This window comes from Zonotrichia albicollis, chromosome 18 (assembly GCF_047830755.1).
Source record: "Zonotrichia albicollis isolate bZonAlb1 chromosome 18, bZonAlb1.hap1, whole genome shotgun sequence".
In the NCBI taxonomy this organism is placed as follows: Eukaryota; Metazoa; Chordata; class Aves; order Passeriformes; family Passerellidae; genus Zonotrichia; species Zonotrichia albicollis.
The window spans coordinates 14,203,569-14,226,540 of record NC_133836.1 but is presented as its reverse complement, the minus strand read 5'-3'; the positions used below and the strand labels follow the sequence as shown (position 1 = coordinate 14,226,540).

At 60.6% G+C, this 22,972-nt stretch overlaps 1 protein-coding gene and 1 long non-coding RNA gene across 8 annotated transcripts in view; one reads left to right on the top strand and one right to left on the bottom strand.

Annotated features, from left to right (window-relative positions):
• The window catches only part of LOC113460104 (uncharacterized), a 20,986-nt gene extending 9,730 nt beyond the window's left edge, over positions 1-11,256 (bottom strand). The window contains exon 1 of the long non-coding RNA XR_003381834.2: positions 10,689-11,256. This is a non-coding gene — a long non-coding RNA (uncharacterized LOC113460104). The remainder of the gene's footprint in view (positions 1-10,688) is intronic.
• On the top strand, positions 1,031-22,972 carry SMTN (smoothelin). 7 transcript variants are annotated; one of them, XM_074554753.1, is made up of 22 exons: positions 1,033-1,277; positions 6,229-6,389; positions 6,617-6,710; positions 6,817-6,895; positions 6,990-7,273; positions 8,754-8,856; positions 9,040-9,257; positions 9,385-9,448; positions 10,636-10,728; positions 11,251-11,580; positions 12,534-12,637; positions 14,626-14,742; positions 15,738-15,896; positions 15,988-16,063; positions 16,332-16,496; positions 17,046-17,108; positions 17,273-17,336; positions 17,666-17,836; positions 17,935-18,055; positions 18,127-18,278; positions 19,604-19,777; positions 22,051-22,137. In XM_074554753.1, exons 1-21 carry the CDS (start codon positions 1,227-1,229, stop codon positions 19,746-19,748), a joined length of 2,814 nt encoding a protein of 937 aa, XP_074410854.1. In that variant the 5' UTR covers positions 1,033-1,226; the 3' UTR covers positions 19,749-19,777; positions 22,051-22,137. The 7 variants fall into 7 exon arrangements, with proteins under 7 accessions (XP_074410853.1, XP_074410855.1, XP_074410858.1 ...); XM_074554752.1 differs by lacking the exon at positions 19,604-19,777 and having other exon boundaries at positions 1,031-1,277; positions 22,051-22,972; XM_074554754.1 differs by lacking the exon at positions 19,604-19,777 and having other exon boundaries at positions 1,032-1,277; positions 9,052-9,257; positions 22,051-22,972.

The following is a 22,972-nucleotide window of genomic DNA, read 5'->3' as shown; positions in this document are numbered from 1 at the left end:
GGACCTTCTGCGTACCTCTACCACACCCCAGCTTTCTGGCCTACCATGGTGGGTTCTTCCCTGTGTCAGATAATGCTGTGGTCCTGCTCCACCCCATCCATCTTCCCAGTTTGCTGGGAACTCCCAGAAAAGCAGTGAACTTAATCTCTATGACCTTCTCTGGAGAAGCCCCTGAGTCTCTGGGTTGCTGGACAAGGCAGGGAGCAGCACCTCTCCCCCTCAACTAGGAGCTAGAGGCAGATGGCCACTGCCTGCTTTGCAGAGCCCACAACACCTCTGGGTTATCTCAGGTACTTAGTCCTCTCCAGGGAATACTTCTGGCCTTTGCCCAGAAACAAGATTGAGCCTCAACAAGTTTGTCCTTTACAGAGCAGGACTGCACTTCAGCTGCAGATAAGGACCTTGGGGTCTCCAGGGGAACATCTCGAGAATGAGACACCAGGGCTTGGCTGTCCCGGCACTGCCTTCTAGGACCTGGAACAGGATGTAGGGACAAGGACACTACAAGCAGCTTCTGAGTTGCAGCAAGCAATAGGACCATGTGAGGGGCACAACATATCCTCAGGGAGCCTTCACAAGTTTTTGGGGGTGCCCTGAGCATTGATCCTGCAGCAGCGTCAGGGAGCAGCTCAAACAGCTCCCCAGATCATGCAGGGGCATCCCACGGTGTGATCCCCCGGGCCCGGTGGGGAAGGCCTCTGGGCAGGAGGTGCTGGTGGCTCTCTGCCTCGCATCCCGCAAGCCGAGGGGCGCAGCAGCAGCTCCTGCGGGTGGGGAGTCCCTGCGGCCCGGCTGGGCTCGGGACACTCTGCGGGCAGCGATACACCCTGGGGCGCTACCCCAAGGTGGCCAGGCCCGAATTCTGCCACACCGGCACCGGCGTGGGGTCCGGGACGGGAGTTCGGCGCAGCACGGTACGGCACGGCTGCTGTTACACGGTGCCAGAACAGGGCTGGGCACCGGGATACAGGACCCGTAAGTCCGGCGGGGCGGCGCCGGGCCGGGCTGGCGGCGGCGGGGCGAGGCGAGGCGGGGCGGTGGGAAGCGGTGGCCCCGCGGCGCTATTGGGAGCACGAACGGGAGCGGAGCGGAGTCGGGAAAGGGGGGCAGCGGGGCGGGGCGGGAGCGCAGTGGAACCCAGCGCAGGGCCGTGCCGCCCCGGCCGCGCTTTGTTGTCTCGGCCGCCACCGGATCCCGGCCGCAGCAGCCCGGGCCCAACGGGCAGGATGTCTCAGGAGAGTCTCCTCGGGATGGACGAGGGAACGCTGCGGAAGCTGGTGAGTCCCCAGACTACTCTGGGTCTCGGGATACGGTGCTCGCCCGCGGCGGTTCCAGGGGTAGATCGTTCCTGGAGGTTCCTTGAACCGCCCCCCGGGCCGGGGGCCACTGTCTCAGGCGCGGGCAGAATGAGACCGGGCGGGCCTCGGGTCTGTTGCTCGGCCGGGGGAACTCTGGAGCCATGTCTGGGAGCAGATGTTGCGCTGGAGACCCATCGCTGGTCCCAGGCGGCAGCACCTGGAGGGACCCGCACTGGCCTGGGTCGAGCTCTGGGCCGGGGGGAGCTCCAGCACTCGCTCTGGTGATTTCGAAGACTCTGGCCCCGCTGCTCTGACCGCTTTTGGCTCTTTGCTCGCAACCTGGCCGTAACCGCCTGTCCCGGCTCCATCTTCTCGGCCGATCCCGGTGAATCGTTCCCCGATGCTGGCGCAGTTCCCTGCTCCCCGCTGTCTCCTTGTGGGCTCCCGCGCTGCCGGGGAGCTGGCGCTGTGCCAGGCGCACTTCCCGGGCTCTGCCTGAATGGCTTTGTATCCCATCCGCTCCTGCGCGGCGGCTCCTGGGGCACCGGCCGGAGCGCTGCCCCAGGAGCGAGAGCTGCAGTCGTGCGCTGCCGCGGCCGGTGGGCTCTGGAGGACGAGGGCCTCCGTGTCCCGAAGACAGGACTCGGGATACTCAGCCGAGCCTGGTGTCCCGGGACGCCCCTACAAGTGCCCGGCTTTGGGCAACCCCGGGGACCCCCGGCCCGTGGCTAGGGCTGTGCTGGCTGCCCCGGGGGTAGAGCCGGGGTGGCCCGGGCCAGCGATGGGGAACAGTCACAGCAGGAAGCTGAGTCAGCCAGGAAGGCAGCTCTGCTGGAACAGGAAAGAGTCGGGAAGCCGGCGGGAAGTGAGGGCTGTGCAGTGGGTCCGCACGAGGGCTGCCCCCGGCTGAGCCTTCTGTCCTGCAGCCCTCAGCCAGCTCGGAGTGACGACACGCAGACCTGCCCGTGGTTCAATCTGAGGACCCCACTTGCTTTTCGTGGGGTGATGCTGGGGCCAATGGACCATCTATCCAGAGGCATGGGGATGGATAGTCAGGGTGTCTTCCCATCTTGCCAGTGCTCCAGCTCTGCCATGTCCCAGCCAAGGTCTCTGATGTGAGATGGAGCCTCAGGAAGAGTGGGTTCCTGGTGTCTGGCCAGACCAGGGAGGTGGATCTCATCCTGCAGCAAGCACTGCTTCTATGAATGCTTTTTCTTTGACATGCTGAGGCTTTGCCTTCCCAGAGCACTGTGCTTGTGACCCACATTTCCCTGTGTTGTGTGGCACAAGCTGGGGAAAGCCTCATCTGAGCTGGTGTGAGGCAGGGAAGGAATTATTTTTCTTCTGGTTAGGTTTTTGGCTCCACTCAGCTGGAAGAGGATTAGTCCATATAAGGGAAAACTGCCTCTCCCACAGCTTCCTCCCGTCTTCTCTGCTCTCTCCAGCTCTCCACTCTGCCTTGCTTCTCCTCATTTGTCTCAAGTGACACCTAGGCAGCAACATCTAATGTCCCCAGGGAAACTGAAAGAAGGAGGCTGGGGGACTTGAGGAGGTCCCTGCAGCCCCCTCACTCCTGTGCTGGCTGGGCTGGGAGCTGCCAGGAAGCCCCTGCCCTGCAACTCCTGCCATAGACATCTGCATGATTCCTTCCCCAGCTGCCCACTGGTATCCCAGTCCCAGGGAGGCCGGTTGTGATGAACCAATGGAGCAGCATAAAAGTGACCAAGGTCTTGGAGAAGCTGGAGGAGGGAGTAGTGGGGGATGGGGTGAGTGCTACTGCAGGGTGGCCCTTAGGTGGATGTCCAGAAGCAAGAGATTGTTTGAGTGCTCACAGCTGTACTGACCTCCAGGCTGAGGTCTGCCAGCTTTGGGCTGGGGAATGCTTCCCTCTCCCAGCCTCTCCAACTCTTAGTCTGGTTGACTAAGGAGGATATAAATACCTTTGGAGACAGAGGCAAGGCAGGCTTGAGCTAGGAAAGTTGCTGCCATGAGATCTCCTTTTTCTTATACCCAGTAGCCTTTGGCAAATCTTCAACGGCTCTGAGAAGCATTGCATCCCTGCCGTATCCCTGTCATCTAGTGTCCTTCCTGCTTTCCTCTGCCCAGGGGGCAGCCATGCTCCCCATGGCTCTTTCTAAAGGTGACAGTGAAGCTTCAGGCCGTAGGAGGTGCTCAATGTGCCAGGCTCATTGAATGTCCCAAAGCAGTTTCTCTGTGGCCAGGCTCCAGCCTCCAAATTGCTGTGTACTGCAGCACTCCAAAGAGCCAGATGGATGCCAGGCTAATTGCAGCCCTCCTGGGGGAGCTGCCCACTGCACCAGGGCTCTGAGCACTGCTGTGTTGGGCACCAGTGGGGAAGCAGCCTATGGGTGCCTTTCACAAAGGCACTCTGTGTGCCGAGGAGAGTGTTTGCTTGGAACCATTAATTTGCTGCCAGCTGGGCAGGGCCCATGGGGCCCCGGCATGTGCCGATCCCTGAGTCTTCCTGTGCTGGCAGGGTTGGGCCCCTTGGTCCTTCGCAGCTGTTGTGGTTTCCGTCATGCTTTCCCTTGCTACTGGCTACGGCGCTTCCAAAGCTGCTTATTTGCCTCATTCTAGCTCCCTGCTGACGTGGGCTTGGAATAAGGCATTTTCTCCTGCCCTGCCATTTCTCCTGTGGGGAGAAGCCTTCCAGGACCTGAGTGCATGTCAGGTCCCAGCTGGAGCCTCCTGTGTAGGCTGGCAAGTGGGTGTCACTCAGCACACACTGGTGCCAGCATGTTTCCTGCACCAGTGTCTGCAGGGCTGGTGTCCCATTGTGTCCTCCTTTCCTTTCCTGGCACTCACGATTTTTGCAGCTGCTATGTACATGCCCCTTCTCCTCTCTCCCCCAACCAGCTGCCCCGACCCAGCTGCTGGGGCCAAGCCACTCACTGCCAGCAGCTTATTTAGGGAGCGGCCAAGACCTTGGCCACCCAATATGCAGCTGAGAACTGTTTTCCTGTTCTCAAAGCCTTTGGATAGCTGCAGGGAGAGCTTGTCCTTACCACAAAGCTCTGCCTTCAGCCCCTCATTTTGAGCTGAACCAAATTCCACCACTTCCCAGCCCATCTATGCTGCCCTGTTTGCAGGGAGCCAGGCTTCCTGGCTGGCCGCCATTGCTGCTGGACCATGCCTTTGTCCTGGTGGTAGTTGTCATCCCAAGGATGCCAGCAGCCATCTAGGGCAGATGGGAAATAAGAGGCCCATGAGGATGGAGGCACTGGTTTTCTCTCTAACACTCTCCACTGCTCTGGCAGTGCCGTGGCTCCTGCTCTTCCCAGCTGCTTCCCTGGCCTTGTGGTGGCAGAGGTGCCTGATCTGGATAAAAGCCCAGAGTGGGCTGCAGGCCTCAGGTCTAGCCAGGTTGCTGGAAGGGATGGTGCTGCCTGCTAGTGTGGTGGGGGCTGCTGGAGTGGGAAGGAAAGAGCACCCTGACTCCAGGCAGCTCCCCCAGAGGTTATGTGTGTTTTTAGAGTTGGTTTGCCCTAGGGCTTGGTAGTCCTGGCCACCAGTATCTTCCCAGTTGGGGAAGGATAATGCTCTCTATTGGGCTTTGTGGCTGGCAAGGGTTGGAGCACAACAGTTTTGGCTGCTGCTGAGATGACACATGACATCTCCGTGCCTGCTCTGTGCTTGCTGGCTTCACTAAGATGGGGAATGCCCTGCCATATCACCAAACTCCAAGCAGAGAGGGCAAAGGGCAATAGCTTCTCTGGAGAGATAGCTTCTCTGCAGAGAAGTCTGCATACAGGTAGTGGTGTGGGGCCCGCAGTGTGGCTCAGTTCAGGTCCAGTCAAGGGACTAACCCTGATCCCTGCTGCAGCGGAACCCAGAGAGCCTGCATGGGTGGCCTGTCAGTGGCCCATGGGATAGGAAGGGAAGGGACTGATGCACTTGTCCTGTGGCATAGCCATGGCTTCTCCCAGCATGAGGAGCTTGATGCTGACGGCCGCTGGTGTTGGTCATTTGGTTTATTTTAATGAGCTCCATTAAAAGGGGTGGTGTTGATGTCCTACAGCAGGACAGTGTAAGGGTAGTGGGGCCATGCCTGCCCTGACTGGCCTCTCACTGCCTATCTGGCTGCCTTCTGCCCCTTGAACATCAGGAGGTGTGTTCATAGCACTCTGGAAAAATTGGAGCTGGTAGTGGGGCTGACTTGATCTGGAAGAGGGGGAGCAGCTCTGTATGCCCATGCCAGGTGCTGGCCTTTGGTGAGCTGAGGAGCACCTGGAGTCCCTGTGAGATGTTCATGAGAGGCATTTGTGGGTGAGTTGTGGCTGTGCTTCCCACACATAAAGGGTTGGACTTGCATTTAGAACAGATCCCACTCATGGATTTGGTTCCAAGAGCCACCTGCTATGTGCTAGCAGTGAATGAGGATGGGGAGGGCTGCAAGGTGGACAAGATGACTCCTTGGTGGGATGCTGGGGTCCTTTCAACCAGCACCTCCTGGGGAACAGGGGATGAGAAGAGAATGGGCTCTCCTGTCCCTTTGCTGCTGGAGGGACTGGCATGGGTAGGAGGACTCATTCCAGAGCTGATGCTACTGGGAGGGACAGAGCTGCAGTGCACCAGCCCTTACAGGCGGTAGGACCACTGGTGGGTGTTCATTTCCCTTGCTTGTCTCTTTTACCTTTACATGCCTGGAGGCCTCGGTTCCACCGTGACAGCCTCTCTTCACTATGGCTGGTTCCAGCATCCTGTCCCGGGGGGGGGGGGGGGCCGTGCCCACTTCCTGCAGGGCCTGGCAGTGCCGGGCAGCGTGCGCTGGGCATGTGGGTGCCACACACAGACAGTGCCTTTGTCCAGAGCGTGGGCAACTCATGGCAGTATGGGAGAGGGTGGCACCAGGGCTGAGATGGGGACTCAGCAAACAGAGCCGGTGCTGAGCCCTGCCCTGTGCACCCAGCTGGAGGCCACACTGGACCTGGCTGAGCGGCGCCGCATCCGCTCAACTATCCGGGAGCTGCAGCGGCAGGAGTTGGAGCGAGACGAGGAGACGTTGGCATCCAAGCGCTTCCGCCCAGAACGCAGCAGCCACCGACAGGACAACAAGGAGAACTGGCCACAGTGAGTCCTGTTGTGGGCTGGGGTCATTCCGTGCCTCTGCCCTGGGAGATGGGAGCTGCAGTACCTGGCCCCGCTATGGCTGGGACAGATTTGAGTGAACATGAGGGTGGGAGCAGCTTGGTGCATGGTGGGACCTGTTGCCTGGATCTGCCAGCTGCCCACAAGGGGACTTTGCTCGCAAGCACCCGTGACAGCTCCCAGATGGCCACTCCTCTCACCCTGCTCAGGTCCCAGCGCCTGGAAGAGGAGCAGCAGGCAGCCCTGGCTGCCTTGTCTGAGCAGCTCGAAGCCATCACCAGCGTGGAGGAACTGACAAAACTGGTGAGCGACCATGTGCTGGGGCAGACTGTTTGCTGGGATGGAACTTGTGCTGGGGCTGACCATGGGTCACACTGTGCTGGGGCTTTTCTGGGTCCTTTCCTCGCAGCTGCGGGCAGCGGGTGAGTATGAGGAACGCAAGCTGATCCGAGCTGCCATCCGTAAGCTGCGGGCTGAGGAGATTGAAGGTGAGGCACCATTCCTATGTTCTTGGGGGGGAAGCCCTGGAAGGTGTGAGATGTGGGCAGCTCCTCCCTGAACACCATCTTTGCTCCCACCCAGCTGCAGCCCTGGCTGGGAATGTGCAGAGCAGCCGAAGGGATGGCACCAAGCCTCCCACTGTGCCTGGAGAAATGAAAATTTTCCAGAAGGACAATGCTGAAACACCAGCCTTTACTGGGAGTGAAAAAAGCCGTGGTGAGGACAGCACCAAGCCTCCAGGCGCAGACAAGAGTGGGGAGAGCAGCCCGCAGGACGATGCAGAGCCACCACTGGCCAGGCCAGAGGAGAGTGGGTATGGGGAGGCTGTGAAGCAGGCCCCTGCCCAGCAGCCCAAAGGCTCAGTGGTGAGTGTGTAGAGCATTGCAGGGGGTGGGACTGTTCAAGATTTCACCTTTTACTGGGATTCCTGTGCCAGCCTGTCTGGAGCACAAAGCCCTAAGCAAGCTGTGGTTGCCTGACCAAAGGGATTGAGACAGGTGGGGCTGGGGTCTTTGGGGACAGGGAAAACATGGCTGGGCTGTGCCAGCATGGCCCCAGCAGTGGTGAGCTGCGGCTAGGTCTTCAGGCCAGGGTGCCCCTTGGGCTTCTCCCAAGGATGCTACCCGGTGGGGATCTGGGAGCCCCTGGTGCATGTGGTGCCCCCATCTCTGCTCCAGTTCTTGGAGATGGGGCTCTTTGGAAGCAACTGCTATTCATCTCTCCTGCAGCAGTTTTCCTGCATGGGTAGAAACCTCGATTCCCTGTCCCCTTCTCATGATGGCTGTTCTTCCTAGCCTTTGAGGGGCCAGGGCTCATTCTGGACTGAAGCTGCTGGGAGCTTTCTGGATGGGGGAGGGATTAACTGGTGGACAGAGCTGCAAGGAATGAGCACAAACTGGGGTTTTCAGTGCAGCAGGGATGACACTGCAGAGACTCTGTGGTGGTAGGGGATCTCTGCATCCAACCCTGTGGGGTTGCCCTGCAAGGGTGGGAAGAGGAGAAGCAATGGGTGTACCCGCAGCCAGGTAAGAAGGTGTGGGTTCTCCCATCTGCCTCTGTCCAGCCCTGCTTCTTCCTCCGCCTGTCCCAGGGTTGTAGCAGGAGACTGCCAGAGACATGTAGCCTTGTGCCACCTTTCAGCCCCGTCTGCCTCCTCATCTGGATGTGCTGCCATGCTGCCCCCAAGCCCTGGCTGGGCTGGGACATCACTGAGCAGCTGAGAGGGCTGTTCCACTTGATCTGGCTGATTTCTATCTGGCCATTTCCATTCCTGGGTTTGGGGCCTGGCTCTCCTGTGCCCCCTCATGGTACAGGCTCCTCTTCATCTCCCCCTGCCCTAGAGTCATGGTGCTGCTAGAGGCACTGGCACAGCCAGTACTGGCACCTTGTTCTCCAGCTGACACCAGGACACCCCAACCCTGCTCAGACTTATGTCAGAGACAGATCTGTCACCTATGTGTAGTCCTATGTTTGGAATATTTCATCATTTGCAAAGCAGAGCTGCAGGTGCTATGGACAGGGACAGGGTATTGTAGAACTGGATGTTCTCTTCATCACAGAGCCCTGGAGTGCCTGGGCTGGAGGCATGGGGCAGGTTTGGGGTCCCCCTTCACTAGACACTGTCTCTCTCCCTGCCCACAGGATGCAGCAGGGTGTGGGGACACTTGTCCCCCTGTGAGCCTCTTGTTGTGACCCCTGTGCAGGGACTGGCTTGTCAATTCCCAGCAGCATGCAGGCAGCGACCTGGATAGCTTGGGAAGAGTCCACAATCTATGCATGCCTGGCTGGAATGGGCCATGGTGGCCCGGTGGGAGACTGGAGCAGGGCTGGTTCTACTCCCCCCAGGCCCGCAAGCAAGAGGATGTGGTGGAGCAGGAGCATGTCCCAGCCGGGATGCAGGAGCTGTGCAGCCAGCAAGCAGGGGACCCCCAGAAACCTGGTGCTCAGGGTGAGTCCTCACAAATGTCCATGGCAAAATCCTGTCTGGGTTGCATGCCTGGGGCCAGCTGCAGGACGATGGAGGGCATACTATCTCACAGTGGTGGGCAGGGCAGCCGGGTGCCTGCAGGGGCTGCAGGATGCATTGCAGGCAGCTGCAGGCTACCTGAGCAGAGTCTCTTCTCACTCGCAGCTGTGGTTTCAGGGAACCTCGTGCTCCTGGAGCTGCAGCCAGCCCCAGAGCCCAGTCCAGAGCCTGAGGATGATGGTGAGGACCTGCAGCAGGATCAGCCCCAGGCAGCCTGGAAGGAAGGGAACCTGGGCAGCCCTGCCAGCGCCCCAGAGCCCAGTGTGGCACAAAGCCCCAGAGGGGAGCAGTTCATCCGGGGCCAGCCCAGTGCTGGCAGCCAGGTACAAAACTGGTGGCAGCTGCCACTGCCCTCCTTGACCAGGGCTGGCACTCTGTGGGGTGAAGCCAACTTGATGGGTGGACTGCATGTAACCCCCAGCTGAGTGCTCTGCCCCTCTGCTCCCACAGCTTCATGTTGGGGTACACTGCCAGGTGCTGGGGCCAGGTGGGAGACATGAGAGGCCATCAGTGGGTAAGTGTAGCCTTGAGGGGGGTGACACGAGAGCTGTGCCCCCCTGCCAGCTGGGCAGTGCCACCCCAAGGCCCCCCACTCCCCTGTCCTGCAGCATGTACATCCCAGGCAGCCCTGGGGACATGACTCCAGCCCACGGCCAGGAATGTGAGTGCAGGACACGGCCAGGCCAAAGGCCACCCCTAGCTGGGGGCCGACTGCTGCCTAGCCAAGTGGTGGCAATGCCCATCCCAGCCAGGGAACTGGGTGCCAGGCGGGCTGTTTACTGAGTCTCTCACTCTGGCCGGGTTACTGCAGGGCCATGAAAGGGAATCCGTGCCAGTAGCAAACCCTGGCCTTTTGCATTCTTTGTCCCAATAAGGCTGGGAGCTGTGCACGGCTGACTCTGACCACCCCCACCTTGGGCCCAGCACCCTGCAGGGCCTCCCCACAGCCCTGAGGGATTCCAGTGGCAGCAGTTGCCCTCTTCCTACTGCTGGGAAAACCATCCCCATGGCTGTGCCAAGAGGAAATGGGGAAAAAACCAAAAAGCAGCTCTCTGCTTCCAGGGTCAGGGGTGCTGCCCTGACAGGCAGAGGTTGCTGTCCTTCTGAGGAGCCCCTGGAGGCTGCTGGCTCCTGGGAAGGAAGAAGCCCTAGGAATATGCTAGGGGTGATAGGTTGCAGACGGCACAGCCCTGGGATAGAGGCAAGTGTGCAAGATCTGCCCCCCCCTCCCTTGCCTCATAGGGGGCTCAAACCTGGATTCTGAGGAGAAGCTGAGCCCCCTCCCTCCATGGACATCAATGACTCCAGTCCAAGGGCAGAGAGCTCTGCCTGCACCCTTGAAGGCTGACCCACCTAGCCCCTTCAAGGTCTCTCCAGAGGCAACGATATGCCAGGGCCTGGTGAGGACAGGGGTGATCCCAACCTTTCAACACAGATCCCAGGGACCCCCACTGCACTGCTGGGTGCAGAGCCTCCCCTCTGCAGTGTGGTTTTGCAGTGCAGGACAGAGCCCATGCCCGGGGTGCAAGGCAGCCCACAAGTGCTGGTGGATTTTGGCACTAAGCTCTGGGGAGTGTGGAGTAATGGGGAGGGAGACTGCAGGGGTGCTGTGCTGCAGTGGGGCGATGCCGGTAGCACCTGTGCTGTGCTCATCCTCTGCCTCCTTTGTGTCATTCCTTCCCTGGCCTGTCTCTTTCCAAGCATCAGTGCCCACCCAGGAGGTCATGGGGACCCCGGCTCGCCCGAATACTCACCGGTGGGAGCTGGTGCCCTCCTCCCTGGCTGGCCCCACAGGTAAGATCGTAGTGATGGCTGCCTCCATTCTCTGCTTCGCAGTGGTGGGATGTCCCTGCTGGAGCCTGGGCAGGTGCGGAGCTCTGCAGTGCCAGGATGCCGCATGATGCTGCTGGCTGCCTACCTGCCCCTTTTGCTTCTTGCCCAGAATCCCTCCCTCCTATCCATGTGCAGTGGGGGGAGGGAGCAGAGGCTTTGAGGGGCTGCAGCCACCCTGGGAAATGCTGGCTTATGATGGGATCTCTGGGGGACAGCAGTACCTCCCGTGAGCACGTGAGGGATTGCATGCACGGTCAGGCACTCCGGGGGCATTGTGCGTCGTGTGGGCAACCTCGGGGGGGCTGCATGCGCAGTGTGGCATCCCGGGGCGGGGCCAGCATGCATCGCAGGGGGCACGCCAGGATGGGGGGCAGCGTGTATCGCAGGGGGCACCGCGGGGCGCTGCGTGCACGGTGCGAAGCCCGGCCGGCGGGGACGCGCGCCGGCGGCCGCAGTGCGGTGACCCCGCGCCCATCCCCGCAGCGCCGCGCCCCGCGGGACCCCTGCCCTCCCCCGCCGCCGGCTCGGTGCGGGAGCGCGCGCAGCGGTTCGGGCCGGCGGGGGCGGGCGGCGCGGGGGGGCGGGCCGGGGCCGGGTCCGGGGCCGCCCAATGGCAGCGGGAGCCCCGCACGGCCCCGCCGGCGCCCGCTCAAAACGCGCGGGGCAGCGGCGGCGCAGAGCAGCGCCCGGCCCCGCGCCCCGCCGGCTCCCGCCTCGACGCCATGAAGACCTTCTTCACCATCGAGATCAAGGACGGGCGCGTGCAGCCCCTGGCGCCCCGCATCACCGCCACCCCCGGCAGCCAGCGGGCAGGTGGGCACTGGTGGGGTACGGGGTGTGCACGACAGGTCCAATGGGCAGATGGCATCTGTCATAAGGCTTGACACTGTAGGGGTGATCGGCATGGGTGTCATGCAGGGAGGTGGGACTGAAAAAGATGTGGATCTCTCGGGAAGGTGGGCACCGCAGGGGAATGGGTATCTACTGGGTTGTAAGCACTACAGGACTGTGCTCCTAATACAACAGTGTGCACAGCTGGGCAGTGGAGTAGGTGGATGCCAATGGGCCGTCGGGCACTGACATTTGGTGGGCATAAATGGGCAGGTGGAGGCGGGCAGGGTGAGCCAGGCCAGGTGGGTGCTGATCGGTGGCAGGGTGGCAGCAGGGGCATTTGAGTGTGCCAGAAGAACAAAGCATGCCTGGTAGCCCTCATCCTTTGGCATGCACTCTCATCGTGCTTGGAGCATCTCAGTTTGGGGAGACCATCTGGCCCTGCAGCCTGTCCCCAGCCCTACCGTCTTACCGTGTTTGGGGTCATTCTCCAATCCCTGCCCTGCCCTCGCAGCCCTGCCCCATCCTCTCCCCACTGACCTGCTGGTTCAGGGGAGCCCACGCCATCCTGCTCTGCCCCATCCCACAGCTGCACTGTGTCTGTTCCAGCCCTGCCCCAACCCTGCTTGCCTGCAGATGTGGCTGGCTCAGGATGCTCCTGTGGCCATCCCTCGCATCGGGGGGTCTTGGCTCCAGCTGAGACACTGCAGAAAGTGCCCTTCTTTGGGGAGGATGATAAGCCAGGGCAGTGAGGGGTCTCAAGTGCGCCATCTCTTGCTCGCCCCCAAAGCCCTTTCCCTGTGCCAGAGCTCAGTGCTCACTGCTAGGGCAAGATGTGCGAGGCAGGCACATAGCCCAGCCAGAGCCACTCCCCAGCTGTGGGGCTGAGCCTGTGGGCTGGTTCAGAGCCCACATGCCTCTTGCTCCCCTTGCAGAGGTGACTCTGGATCTGCGGAATGCCCCCATCCGTATCACCACCATCCCCAGCAGCGTCAGCAGCATCTGCAACATCAGCAGTGTCAGCAGTAATGTCACCAAGGTGAGTGCCCAGGGGGTCTGTGGAGCTGTGCTCCACCTGGCCATTATGTGGCAGCTCCAAGGCATGGGGACCAGGGACCAAGGAGTTAGTGTAGGCAGTGTGCCGCAGAGGCTCTGTCTGGTTTTGGTTGGTGCTTTTGTTTTGATAGGGTTTTTTTTCATCAAGAGACCCTGGACTTTGTGTTTGGTTGCACAGCCCTAAATGAGCCCCCTGCACTCTGGACTGTGCCACCATGTACTCACACCTGGGGAGGTGCGCAGAGGGGGACAAGGAATCTTTTGTGGGTCTTGCTTTGTTTTAAACACCTTTAAGGGTGGCAGCAGCTCAAGGAAAAACCCATTGCCAACCACCCCTCTGTTTTTCCTCGTGGGGATGGGCCTTGGCCATGTGTCTGGGGAGCCTGCCTTGGAGGGGGGCTACTCCTCAAAGGTCTCTAAAGCACTCTGGAGCTGTGGGTTGGGGTCTTTCATGTTTCTGCTATGCCATCCTGAGTGGAGAGTGCTCAAAGCCCCAGCCTGCCGGGGAGGGATTCTTGGGTGCAACTGAAAGAAAAAAAAACCTGAAAAAACAACCCTTTTGCAGAGAGGGCAGGCTGTGAGGCTGTGGCCATCCTGGGGCTGGGTGCACACAGGAGACAGCCCTTCAAGTGTTTTAATCTGCTCCTGCCCATCTAGGGTAATGCAAGGCGTCTGTGTGCCGCCTTGGCAGGAGCCACGATGTCAAACGTGGCTCTGTTTCACTCATGGCCCTGCGCACGCCTGGCTGCCTCTGCAGGAACAGCCCTGTGGGTGGCCTGTGTCACTGCCAGTGGCTGTGGTACCAGTGGCTTACCCCATCCTCAGCCCAGCCCTTGCCAGCATGAGGCAGGCAGTGCCCACAGGTGCTGCCCACACCTGCCAGCAGGTCCTGCCTGTGGGCAGCTGGCTGCACTGGGGTGACTTCCATGTGCCAATGCGCTTGGGCATGCTTGGCCCAAGCACTTGTCAGCTCTCATTAAGGTATTAATGGGTCTGTCCTGAGACCCATTGGCTGCCATGGCAGGAGATGCAGCTTCCAGGTATGCTCCCGGTGGGCAGTGAGGAGGAGGAGGATGAGGCAGTGGCGCTGGCAGCTCTGCCATGTAGGGATTGGTTGGAGGACCAGCAGGCTGTAGGGACCTGGGTGTAGCCACGGTGGCATGTCTTCTCGTTGGTGCGGTGCTGCCTTTACCTGTGCAGGGACCCACTCCCCCTGGGCCAGGCATTGGGGAGCACAGGGGTATGAAGACCTAAAATTCATGCTGTGACCAAGGCCCTTGCACCAATGCCAGCCTGGAGCTGGAGATGTTGTGCTGTGGGTGATGCTGGCCCAGAGTGGGAAGTCTCTTGGGCAGAAGAACATAGCAGTGGTTGGCTTTTTCATTCACCCAGCACTGCCGTGGTCAGGGCTGGTCCCCACCAGCCCCTAGGCTGGTATCTGGCCCTGGCAGCCTCCAGGGGTGGGGGGGCCTCTTGCAGGGCTCCCCTTGCTGAGCCACCTGGTCCCACAGCCGGATGTGCTGCCAAGTGTGGCGCCTGGCTCAGCACCCCTGCACGGGACCCCCGGCTGCTGGGACCAGAATAGCCCACAGGCAGGGAGCGGGCCAGCCTCCAGCCGGGGGGGTGCCTGGGCCCCTATAAAGGGCAGCAGGACAGCTGAGCGGGGCTCGCCGCAGCGCCTGCACCGCCATCATGCCAGGGCTCAGCTTGGAGGGACTGGCGCAGGCTGGGGTGGCAGAGCTGGCAGAGCTGCGGCAGGAGCTGGTGGCGTTCCGGGGGGCAGCAGAGGGGCAGCTGGAGCGGGCTCTGCAGCGAGTGCAGGCACTGGCACAGGCACTGCAGACATTGGAACAGGAGCACCTGGAGTTACGGGCAGAGCTGGGGCGCCTGGGCCGCCGCCTCGATCTGCTGGCACCAGGGCTGCAGGTGCCCCCCAGGGAGGACATCAGCACCCTCTTTCTGGAAGCACAGGACCCTTGCGCTCACTTTGAGGGCACTGAGGAGCCCAGTGTCCCTGTGGCCCATCCACCCACTTTCTCCAGTACGCGCCAGCAATCAACCGTGCATCTCTCCCGAAGCAACAGCAGCGTGAGTGTGGGCAGCCCTGCCCCATGACAGGGGGAAGGGAGGGGGTCACCAGCCCCCAGGGCTCCTGGGGGTATTTGTAGCCCTGGCACAAGGCGTGACTGTGGCAGTGGTGCACGGGGACACGGCACCGTGGGGATCTGCCGCTCCTTGGGCTCACTGTGGTGGGGCTGTGCACCCACCTATTTTGCATTCCCAGTGTGCCAGGTGGGAGGCCCCAGGCAGCAGTCTTGCCTCCACCACAGCACCAGGCACAGGTGGTGGCATGGGTGCATGGGCCAGTGTTAACTCCGACTGATGGCTTTGCCACGGATCGGTTTACCAGGTCACAGGATGCAGGATGGGACCAGGTGTGTGCATGGCTGCTCTGGCCGCAATCTGTCATCTCTGGTGCCCTGTGCCCTATTCTGGGCCTGGCCCGCTGCCTGCTATGCATTGCTGGGGGGTTGTGCTGAAAGGGACTTGGCTGTGCTCAGGCAGGGGCCGAACTGGCTTAGATCCTGGCAGGGATGCAGAGGAAGGCTCTTGACCTGCTGCACAAGCTCTTCTCTACACTAAGTCCCTTAATTCCGTGAAAATCCCTGTGCTGCTAATGGTGTGCACTGGCCTTGCCGACACCTTGCCCACTGCTGGGTAACAGCCACTGCCCGGCCCAGAGCTGTGGGCAACTCCTGCTTGCTGGGGGACCCAGCCACCTCCTACCAGGGAGCAGAGAGGATTTGGAGATATTATGGCAGCCAGACTGGAAGGAAGAGAGGGACTGCTGGGTCTTCCTGGGGCATGGGGTGCTGCAGATTGCCATGTTCCCCTGCCTGCCTTGGGCGCTGCAGATGCTTGCAGCACCCGCCAGCTGAGAACACTTAGGCACATCCTCTCTACGGTTCTCACTGCCTGTGGCACTGGGCAGGTGTCAGGGTGATGAGGGCCTGGACCCTGAGAAGCGGTGGGGGTGTGGCCAAGCTGGCAGGGGGCTCAGCTGCATTGTGATGTTCTTGCAGATGGAGCCAGAGGTGGTGGAGCAGCAGCAGGCACCAAGGCGAGAACCAGAGCTGCCCAACGGCATGGAGAAGGTGCAAGTGAGGGAGGTGGAGAGAAGGAGCAAGCTGAATGTCGAGGAGCTGAGCAAGATTGAGGATGAGGATATTCTGGATAAGATGGTACTTCTTCCTCTGGTTTGGGCTCCTGCAAGAAGGTAAAGGGACCTCAAGCTGATGGCAGAAGTCTAATGATGACTTCCCCCTCCTGCAGCTGGATCAGACAACAGACTTTGAGGAACGACGGCTGATTCGAAATGCCATGCGGGAGCTGCGCCAGCGCAAGCGAGGTACTCGGGGATGGTGATCCCTGCTGGAATCAGAATGGTGGTGGTAGCAAATATAGGGTGCTCAAGTGTGGCTGTCCAGCTGCGGGGAAGCAGTAGGAACCAGTGTGTGCTGGTTCCTCTGCTGCCCCCTTGGCTTTGTGACGCCAAGGACATCATCCTTCCCACAAACCAGTTGTGGCCAGCAGCAGCTGCAGGACTCCTGGTGTGGCAGGAACCATGCACACCACCCCACTTCCCTGCTGATGCCATCTCCCACTCATGTTTGCAGACCAGCGGGAGAAGGAGCGGGACCAGCGGCTGCAGGAAGCTAGGAGCCAATCTGTGACAGGAAGGGCTGGCCATGCCACAGAGACCACCACCACGCAGAGCACTCAGTCAGCCGATGGCTCGGCATGCAGCACCGTCACCAAGACTGAGCGTCTTATCCAGTCCAGTATGAGCTGGGCCAGGAGGGGGGTGTGCCAGCCCTTGGGGGCCTTGCAGAATCCCTCCCAGTGCTCCGCCACTACAGCTCCTTTGCCGTTCGCTGCCTGTCCTGAGTCTGGCTAGACTGTCCTGGGAACAGGACAGTGTTCCAGAGCTGAGTCTCTGGCTTGCCCAGAGTCTGCCTGGGGATAATTAGGGTTTTGCTCTGGTGACTTCACTCTGAATCCCCAACCCTGTCAGGATGGCAGGGCCTCATCTGCACCTTTGGCCTGTGTCTTGTCTCCTATATCCCTGCTCTCCCAGTCCCTGGATGGCTCAAGCTGAGTGGCTGCAGGGGCTGAGGGATGCCCCAGCTCCCTGTCGCTTTGCGCTTGCCTCTTTGTTCTCTGCCTGTGGGGCACATGCCCTCTGTCCTCCCTCTGCCTGCTATGCCCATGGCTCTACCACCTGGGACTTCTCCCTATTGCAGTGAGTGGGTGTGAATGCTTGGCAGCACCAAGTGTCTGTGGGTGCTGCTCTTCCCAGCCAAGCAGTTCCCATTGCTTTGTCCCTGCAGGTGATGGCAGCAAGACCTCCCGTACTACAACCATGGAGTCAAGTTATGTGAAGAGATCAGACAGTAAGAGTTTTTCCTGCCCTTTCCCCATAGCATCCTCAGGGTGTAACCCTGGGGCATCGCTGCTGCTGAGCCGTCAGTGCCCTGGTGCAGGCAGAGTCCTGCCTTCCTGGCACAGCTGCCCTCAGCTCCTGCCCAGGGCCTCTTTCCTTCCTTTCTCTCTGCAGATGGCAACAGCACTTTCGTTCAAACTAAATCATCCTACAGCTCCTCATCCAAAAAGACAGGCAGGTGAGCAGAGGTTCCTGTGGGGACAGCCCCACATGTCACTGTCACTTATCTGCTTGCACAAATCCTCTGCCCAGCTTGCAGTGTCCTCACGCAAATGGGACTCCAAAGCCTCCTGGTCCTTGAGGTACATCCACTGTGTTCAGAGGTTCTCGTGGGTCCTTCCTTGGGGACAGAGATAGGTCTGCCAGCTGAGGACCTTAAGCCACCTCTCTTCTATCCCAAAGACATGGAGGTCTCCAGAGTTCCAGGGCTGGCCATGGGCTGAGACCACTGTTGGCCCTCCTCTGGGTTGCCCAGAGCCCCTTTAGCATTGCCTGTCTCTCTCCCAGCATTTTTGACCGTGAAGATGAGAGTGCTTCTCGGCAGAGCAGCCTGGCAGCGCTGGAACGGCGTCAGGCGGAGAAGAAGAAGGAACTGATGAAGGCTCAGAGCCTGCCCAAGACATCAGCCTCTCAGGCACGCAAGGCCATGATGGAGAAGCTGCAGAAGGAGGGTGGGAGGTGAGGCTGGGCCTGGGGCAGGCTGGCCAGGGCAGTAACTGCTGCGCAAATAACAACACCCTGCAGCTATGGATAACACCCCATGTCTCCTGCCACAGTTCAAACCCTGCAGCATCACAGACCGCTGTGCAGCGCTCCTCCAGCTTTGGCGTGCCTAATGCCAACAGTATCAAGCAGATGTTGCTGGACTGGTGCAGAGCCAAGACCCGGGGCTATGAGGTGGGTGCCACCTCCTCTTCCTGTCCCACGGCCAGTCAGTCTGTCCCTTGGTAACTTTGTTGCTCTCTCAGCACGTGGACATCCAGAACTTCTCATCCAGCTGGAGTGATGGCATGGCCTTCTGTGCCTTGGTCCACAATTTCTTCCCTGATGCATTTGACTACAGTAAGCTGACGCCCCAGAACCGCCGCCAAAACTTCGAGGTGGCCTTCTCTTCTGCAGAGTACGTACCTCTCTTGCCATCATATGGACTTGGGATGGCTTGGAGCAGCTTGGGGTGGCTCTGCTGCTCGCTGCTGGGGCGAGGGGGGACACATGGAGTTGATGGTGCTGGAGGTGGGTGCCTGTAGGTGTCACTCCCCCCATGCAATACAACAAGGTTAGGTGCTGTGGGGGCAAACAGAAGCTGGTATGGGCAGAGTCACAGGAGGCCAGTGCAGCCCAGTCTAGTGTGGCAAGGGTGGGTATAGGGGTCTGGTTTCATGAATGTGGGGCAGAGCACCCAAAGGTAGAGCAGCAGCCCCATGAGCCCACCTGGCTTCCAGCAGTACTTTCCATCCTGGGGACCAGGTGTGGGACTGCAGCCTGTGGGGGGAGCAGGGTTGGCCTATGCCAGGTTCCTCCTTTCACAGTTATAGGGCCTCAAACACCATTGCACCTTCTCCAGTTTTCTTCCTTTCTCTTTTTGCTTCTGGTTTTCCTGGGTGCTGAGAGATGGGAGTGCACCTAGCTGGAGGGCTGGCAGCCAGCCCCTCTCTCCTTCCTTCTGTCTCTCTCCCACCCACCCACTCTTCTCCAGCACCCTGCCAGGGGGCAGGGCTGGGGGTGGGGGGTCCCATCCTGCTGATGTCCAGGGTGGCAGGGTGAGATGGGGATTCCCACAAGCTCCCAGGGTGCCGTGGTGCTGTTTGGTGGAGCGAGAAGGGGGCTGTGGGCCTGGCTCTTGGCGCTCCTGTTAATGGATTTTTTGCCTTAATTGGGAAACTGGTGCGCGGACTTGAGAGAGCCATCGATCTCTCCGGCCTGGAAGCCAGGTGGCCTCTTGTCCTTCCTCCTCCTCCAGCTCTTGTGAGCGTCCTTTCCTGAGCTTCCTGCACCAGGGCTGTGCCGCGCGGTTCCAAGTGGAGCTGGGCAGGAGGGCTGGGCTTGCCCCCCGCCATCCTCCCAGCGGTTCTATACAGGAGCTGTATAGAGTGCTGCTCCACTCTGGAACCCGCACCCCGAGCACCTGGCGTGCCAGAACACCTCACTCGTCCTCCTACTCCTCCTCCTCTTCCGTCTGTCTTTCCCTCTGGACTTCACGCCTCTCCACGCCACTCACCTGCCCCTTTCCCCCTTGCTTGTGCCCCCCCCAGTATCACTGAATGGCCTTGGCATGGGGTGCCTGGAGCCCTCCTGCCCCTGCATCGTGCATCCCCAGAGCATGCCAGAGCGGAGCAGCTGCCAGTGGGATGGGAACTGCACTGATCTGTGTCTCTTGTTTTCTCTTCCTCCCCTCCCTGACTGGGCTGCGGTCACTGGCTTGCCCCTCTCTCTCCCCGCACCCAGGAAGCACGCGGACTGTCCACAGTTGCTGGACGTGGAGGACATGGTCCGGATGCGCGAGCCAGATTGGAAGTGTGTGTACACATACATTCAGGAATTCTATCGCTGCCTGGTCCAGAAGGGGCTGGTAAAAACCAAAAAGTCGTAGCCCATTGTCAGCCCCCCTCAGGACTGATGGTGAGAACCTTCCCCTCCAAGTACCTGCCCATGTGCCCACCACCACCAGGGCTCGGCAGGGAACTGACTGCCTCGGCTGTGGATGAGGCTGGGGGATGCTGATGGGTGAGGGGCAAGTCCTGGCGGTGCCAGACAGGACCCAGCAGGAGGTTGGCAGGGACAGCTGGCTGGGCTTCAGCCTTCTGGAATAGCACCTGTGGGGGTTTGGGCAGGGGGGACTGTTTCACCCTGGAGTGCTGTTTGCTCTCCAGCTGTGGGGAGGGCAGTAGTTAGAACAGAGCCGGGCCCCCAGGGCTGAGCCTGACCCAGGGGTCAGCTGCTGGGGATGCCACCCAAGGTGTTCTGAATGGTGCTGAGTGTGGGTGGCCCCTCAGGATGCTGCAGCATCACTGCTTCCACTTGCTGCCTCATTCCCCTGCCTCAGGGTGCATGCCCAGCTCCAAGAGGCTGCCTGCTCATATATGGGCAGAAGCAGGAGTCTGGAAAGTGTGACTCAAGGCTCAGGTCCTGCAGTGTTTGTGCCTGTCTCAGGGCATCCTGGCTGGCGCTAGAGCTCTGGCTCCCCTGACTCTGCACAGTGCTGGCACACCAGGGTCCAAACAATGGCTTTATAAGGGCAGAGTCACTCTCTGTGCACTGCCATTGCTCCACCACTACCCTGAGCCAGGCTGGCAGTGGCAAGGGCTTTCCAAAGGCCCCAAGCATTTTCCCTCCCACTCTCACAGTGGCCAAATCATGAGGTGGGGCTGGTGCCAGTCAGGCTGTGGGCTTGGAGCCCACTGAGCAGGCAGCAGAGACCTAATGCAATGGCTGGGCCCATGGGACTCAGGGTGGGGGGCTCTCCTGGGCCCTGGTGCTCCCCAGGGGCTGGCACTGGCTGGGGTCACTCCTTGGGGTGGGACTCTTGTAGGGGGCCAGCGTGTGCAGTGGGGCTACTGCAGGAGGGGAGAGGGGAGGTTCAGGGCTTGGGGGTTGAGGGTGTTGTGGTGGGTGGCAAGCTTAGGATTCAGATCCTCCTTGTGTACCCTGCCTTTGGGGGCAGATCCCTGCCTTGGGTCATCCTTGTGCACCCAGAGCCTTGGGGGCAGAAACTTGAGTGGCCCAGGCCAAAGCAGCTGAACTGGCCATGGCAGCAGCAGGTGCTGCCGGTTTGTGTCAGCACCGCCCCCAGTGCCAATGCAGCCCTTGCTCCAGCAGCAGCCTGAAGGGGAAACAGTGCCTGGTAGGGGTGTGGGGCCTGGGCAGGGCCAGGAGGGTTGGCAGAAGTGGTAGGGTTGCTTCTGTGCCCCCCACCCCTTCTCTCCCTGTAGAAAGGAGCAGACAAGAGGTTGCCAGATCCCCTCCATGGTTGGAGGGGAATCCTGGATCCAGCCCTTCCTGGTTGTCATCAGGACTCCTAATTGTGTTATCAGCCCCTTCAAGCGCCCAAGGAGCCCCAACCTGGGCAGAGACATAGCCCAGGGAACTGGATGGGTGGCAAGACAGAGTAGGCCACCCCGCCAAAAGGGCAGGGGCAGAGCCCCAAAGTTTCTATGGGGATGGGGACACAACCACAACTGATCTTCCAGGGTGCCACAAGACTGGTAGCTCCTGGAGCCAGGTCCTGCATGGACCCCTGCACTGTGGTGGGGCAGGGAGAGAAGGAAATAGGCCAGGGCTGAGTGAGCTGAGGCAGGGCGGCGCCCACTCCAGCAGCAAGGAGTGCTGGGCTTGGTGCAGGTAGCCCCTGGGTTCCAGTCCAGGGCAGGGGAGGGAGCCAGGTTGGCAGGGCTTAGGGGACGGCAAAACAGCAGGGCCAGGACATGAGGCACGAGTAAGGGGCAGCAATTAACCAAGACCACCCCCTGCTTTCCCTGAATCACTTGGTAGGGTTTGAGGCTAGGGCACGGCAGACACCTGCAGCCAGGCTGGCCTCTCTCTAGAGGACATCAGCATCAGCTGGAGGAGCAAGAGGAGGAGGGTGGGCACAGCTTTAGCAGGGGATGATTGCCAGCACCAAGTGGGATGGAGAGCATCTGGGGAGCCAGGGGTGCAGACAACTGGGCCACCCCTGCCCTGGGGCAGGCACCTCCTAGGGCAGATAGCACATGCTTTTCCCAGTGTCAGGAGCAGGACTGTGGTACCAGGGTGGGGTGGGGGGGATGCGAAAGGAGCTCAGCAGGTCTGAGGGCAGCAGTGCCCACACCAGCAGGCCCTAAGCAGTGTGGGGTGCCCATCCCAGCCCCACACGTGGCAGCCCGCTTGAGGCCATGCTGAAGGCTTCATCTCTGCAGGACGCTGGTGGACTGCGTGCCGCTGGTGGAGGTTGAAGACATGATGATCATGGGGAAGAAGCCTGACGCCAAGTGCGTCTTCACCTACGTGCAGTCCCTCTATAACCACCTGCGTCGCCACGAGTTGCGCATGCGGCAGAAGGAGTGCTAGAGCCTGCCCTTTCCACCCCACTGCTGCCCTCACCCCAGAGCTGCCTGTGGGCAAGGGAGCTGCTTGCCTGGGAGGGTCTGGGGGGCCATGGGTCTGGCACTGAGGACAGAATTCTTCCACCAGGGCACCCCCACACCTCTGCCTTGGCAGAGCTGTTTCTGCCTCGGCCAGCTGTGGGCTGACCCTGTGGGCAGAGCCAGGTGGGCACTGCTGGGGATGCTCCCACATTGGCTTGCCCCCCATACTCCAGCCTTTTAAGTTATTTGTTCTCCAGGAATTATTTGCCCTGCAGGTACCATCCCTATGTCCCTGGGGTGGCACGAGCACAGCTGTGCCCTCAGACTCGGGCCACCCCATGGGTCTGTGGCTGTGCAGGGCTGTGCAGTTCAACCAGGGCCATGGTATATCCTGCAGGCAGCACCTGCCAGCGGTTCCCTTGGTCCCCTGCAAGGAAGCCTCTCTGCCCACTGCAGGCCCTGCTTGGTGTCACCTCCCTGGGGACAGCTCCACAACCGTGCCAACTCCCTGCTTCCCACCTCCACCTGCACCTGAGGCACTTCCACATTAGGGGCACCTGTGGGCTGGGGAGGGGGTAGCAGCAAGGGGTCCCAGGGGAGTGCAAGTTGAACGGTGCAAGCTGGGACACCGCCCCCACTCTCCTCTCCAGCTCAGGCCACCCATGTGCTCAGCGCTGCTTGCCCTTTTGTCACATCTCTACACCTGCGCTGACACGTGTACCAACGCCAGTCAGATAATAAAGGTTTATCTAGG

Bases quoted from the DNA above. Each gene is read 5' to 3' on its own strand.
- SMTN (XM_074554752.1), top strand. From the start codon at position 1,227: ATGTCTCAGGAGAGTCTCCTCGGGATGGACGAGGGAACGCTGCGGAAG. The intron at 6,896-6,989 runs GTGAGGCACCAT...GCTCCCACCCAG, and splicing joins GCGGGCTGAGGAGATTGAAG to CTGCAGCCCTGGCTGGGAAT. The intron at 9,449-10,635 runs GTAAGTGTAGCC...TCTCTTTCCAAG, and splicing joins ACATGAGAGGCCATCAGTGG to CATCAGTGCCCACCCAGGAG.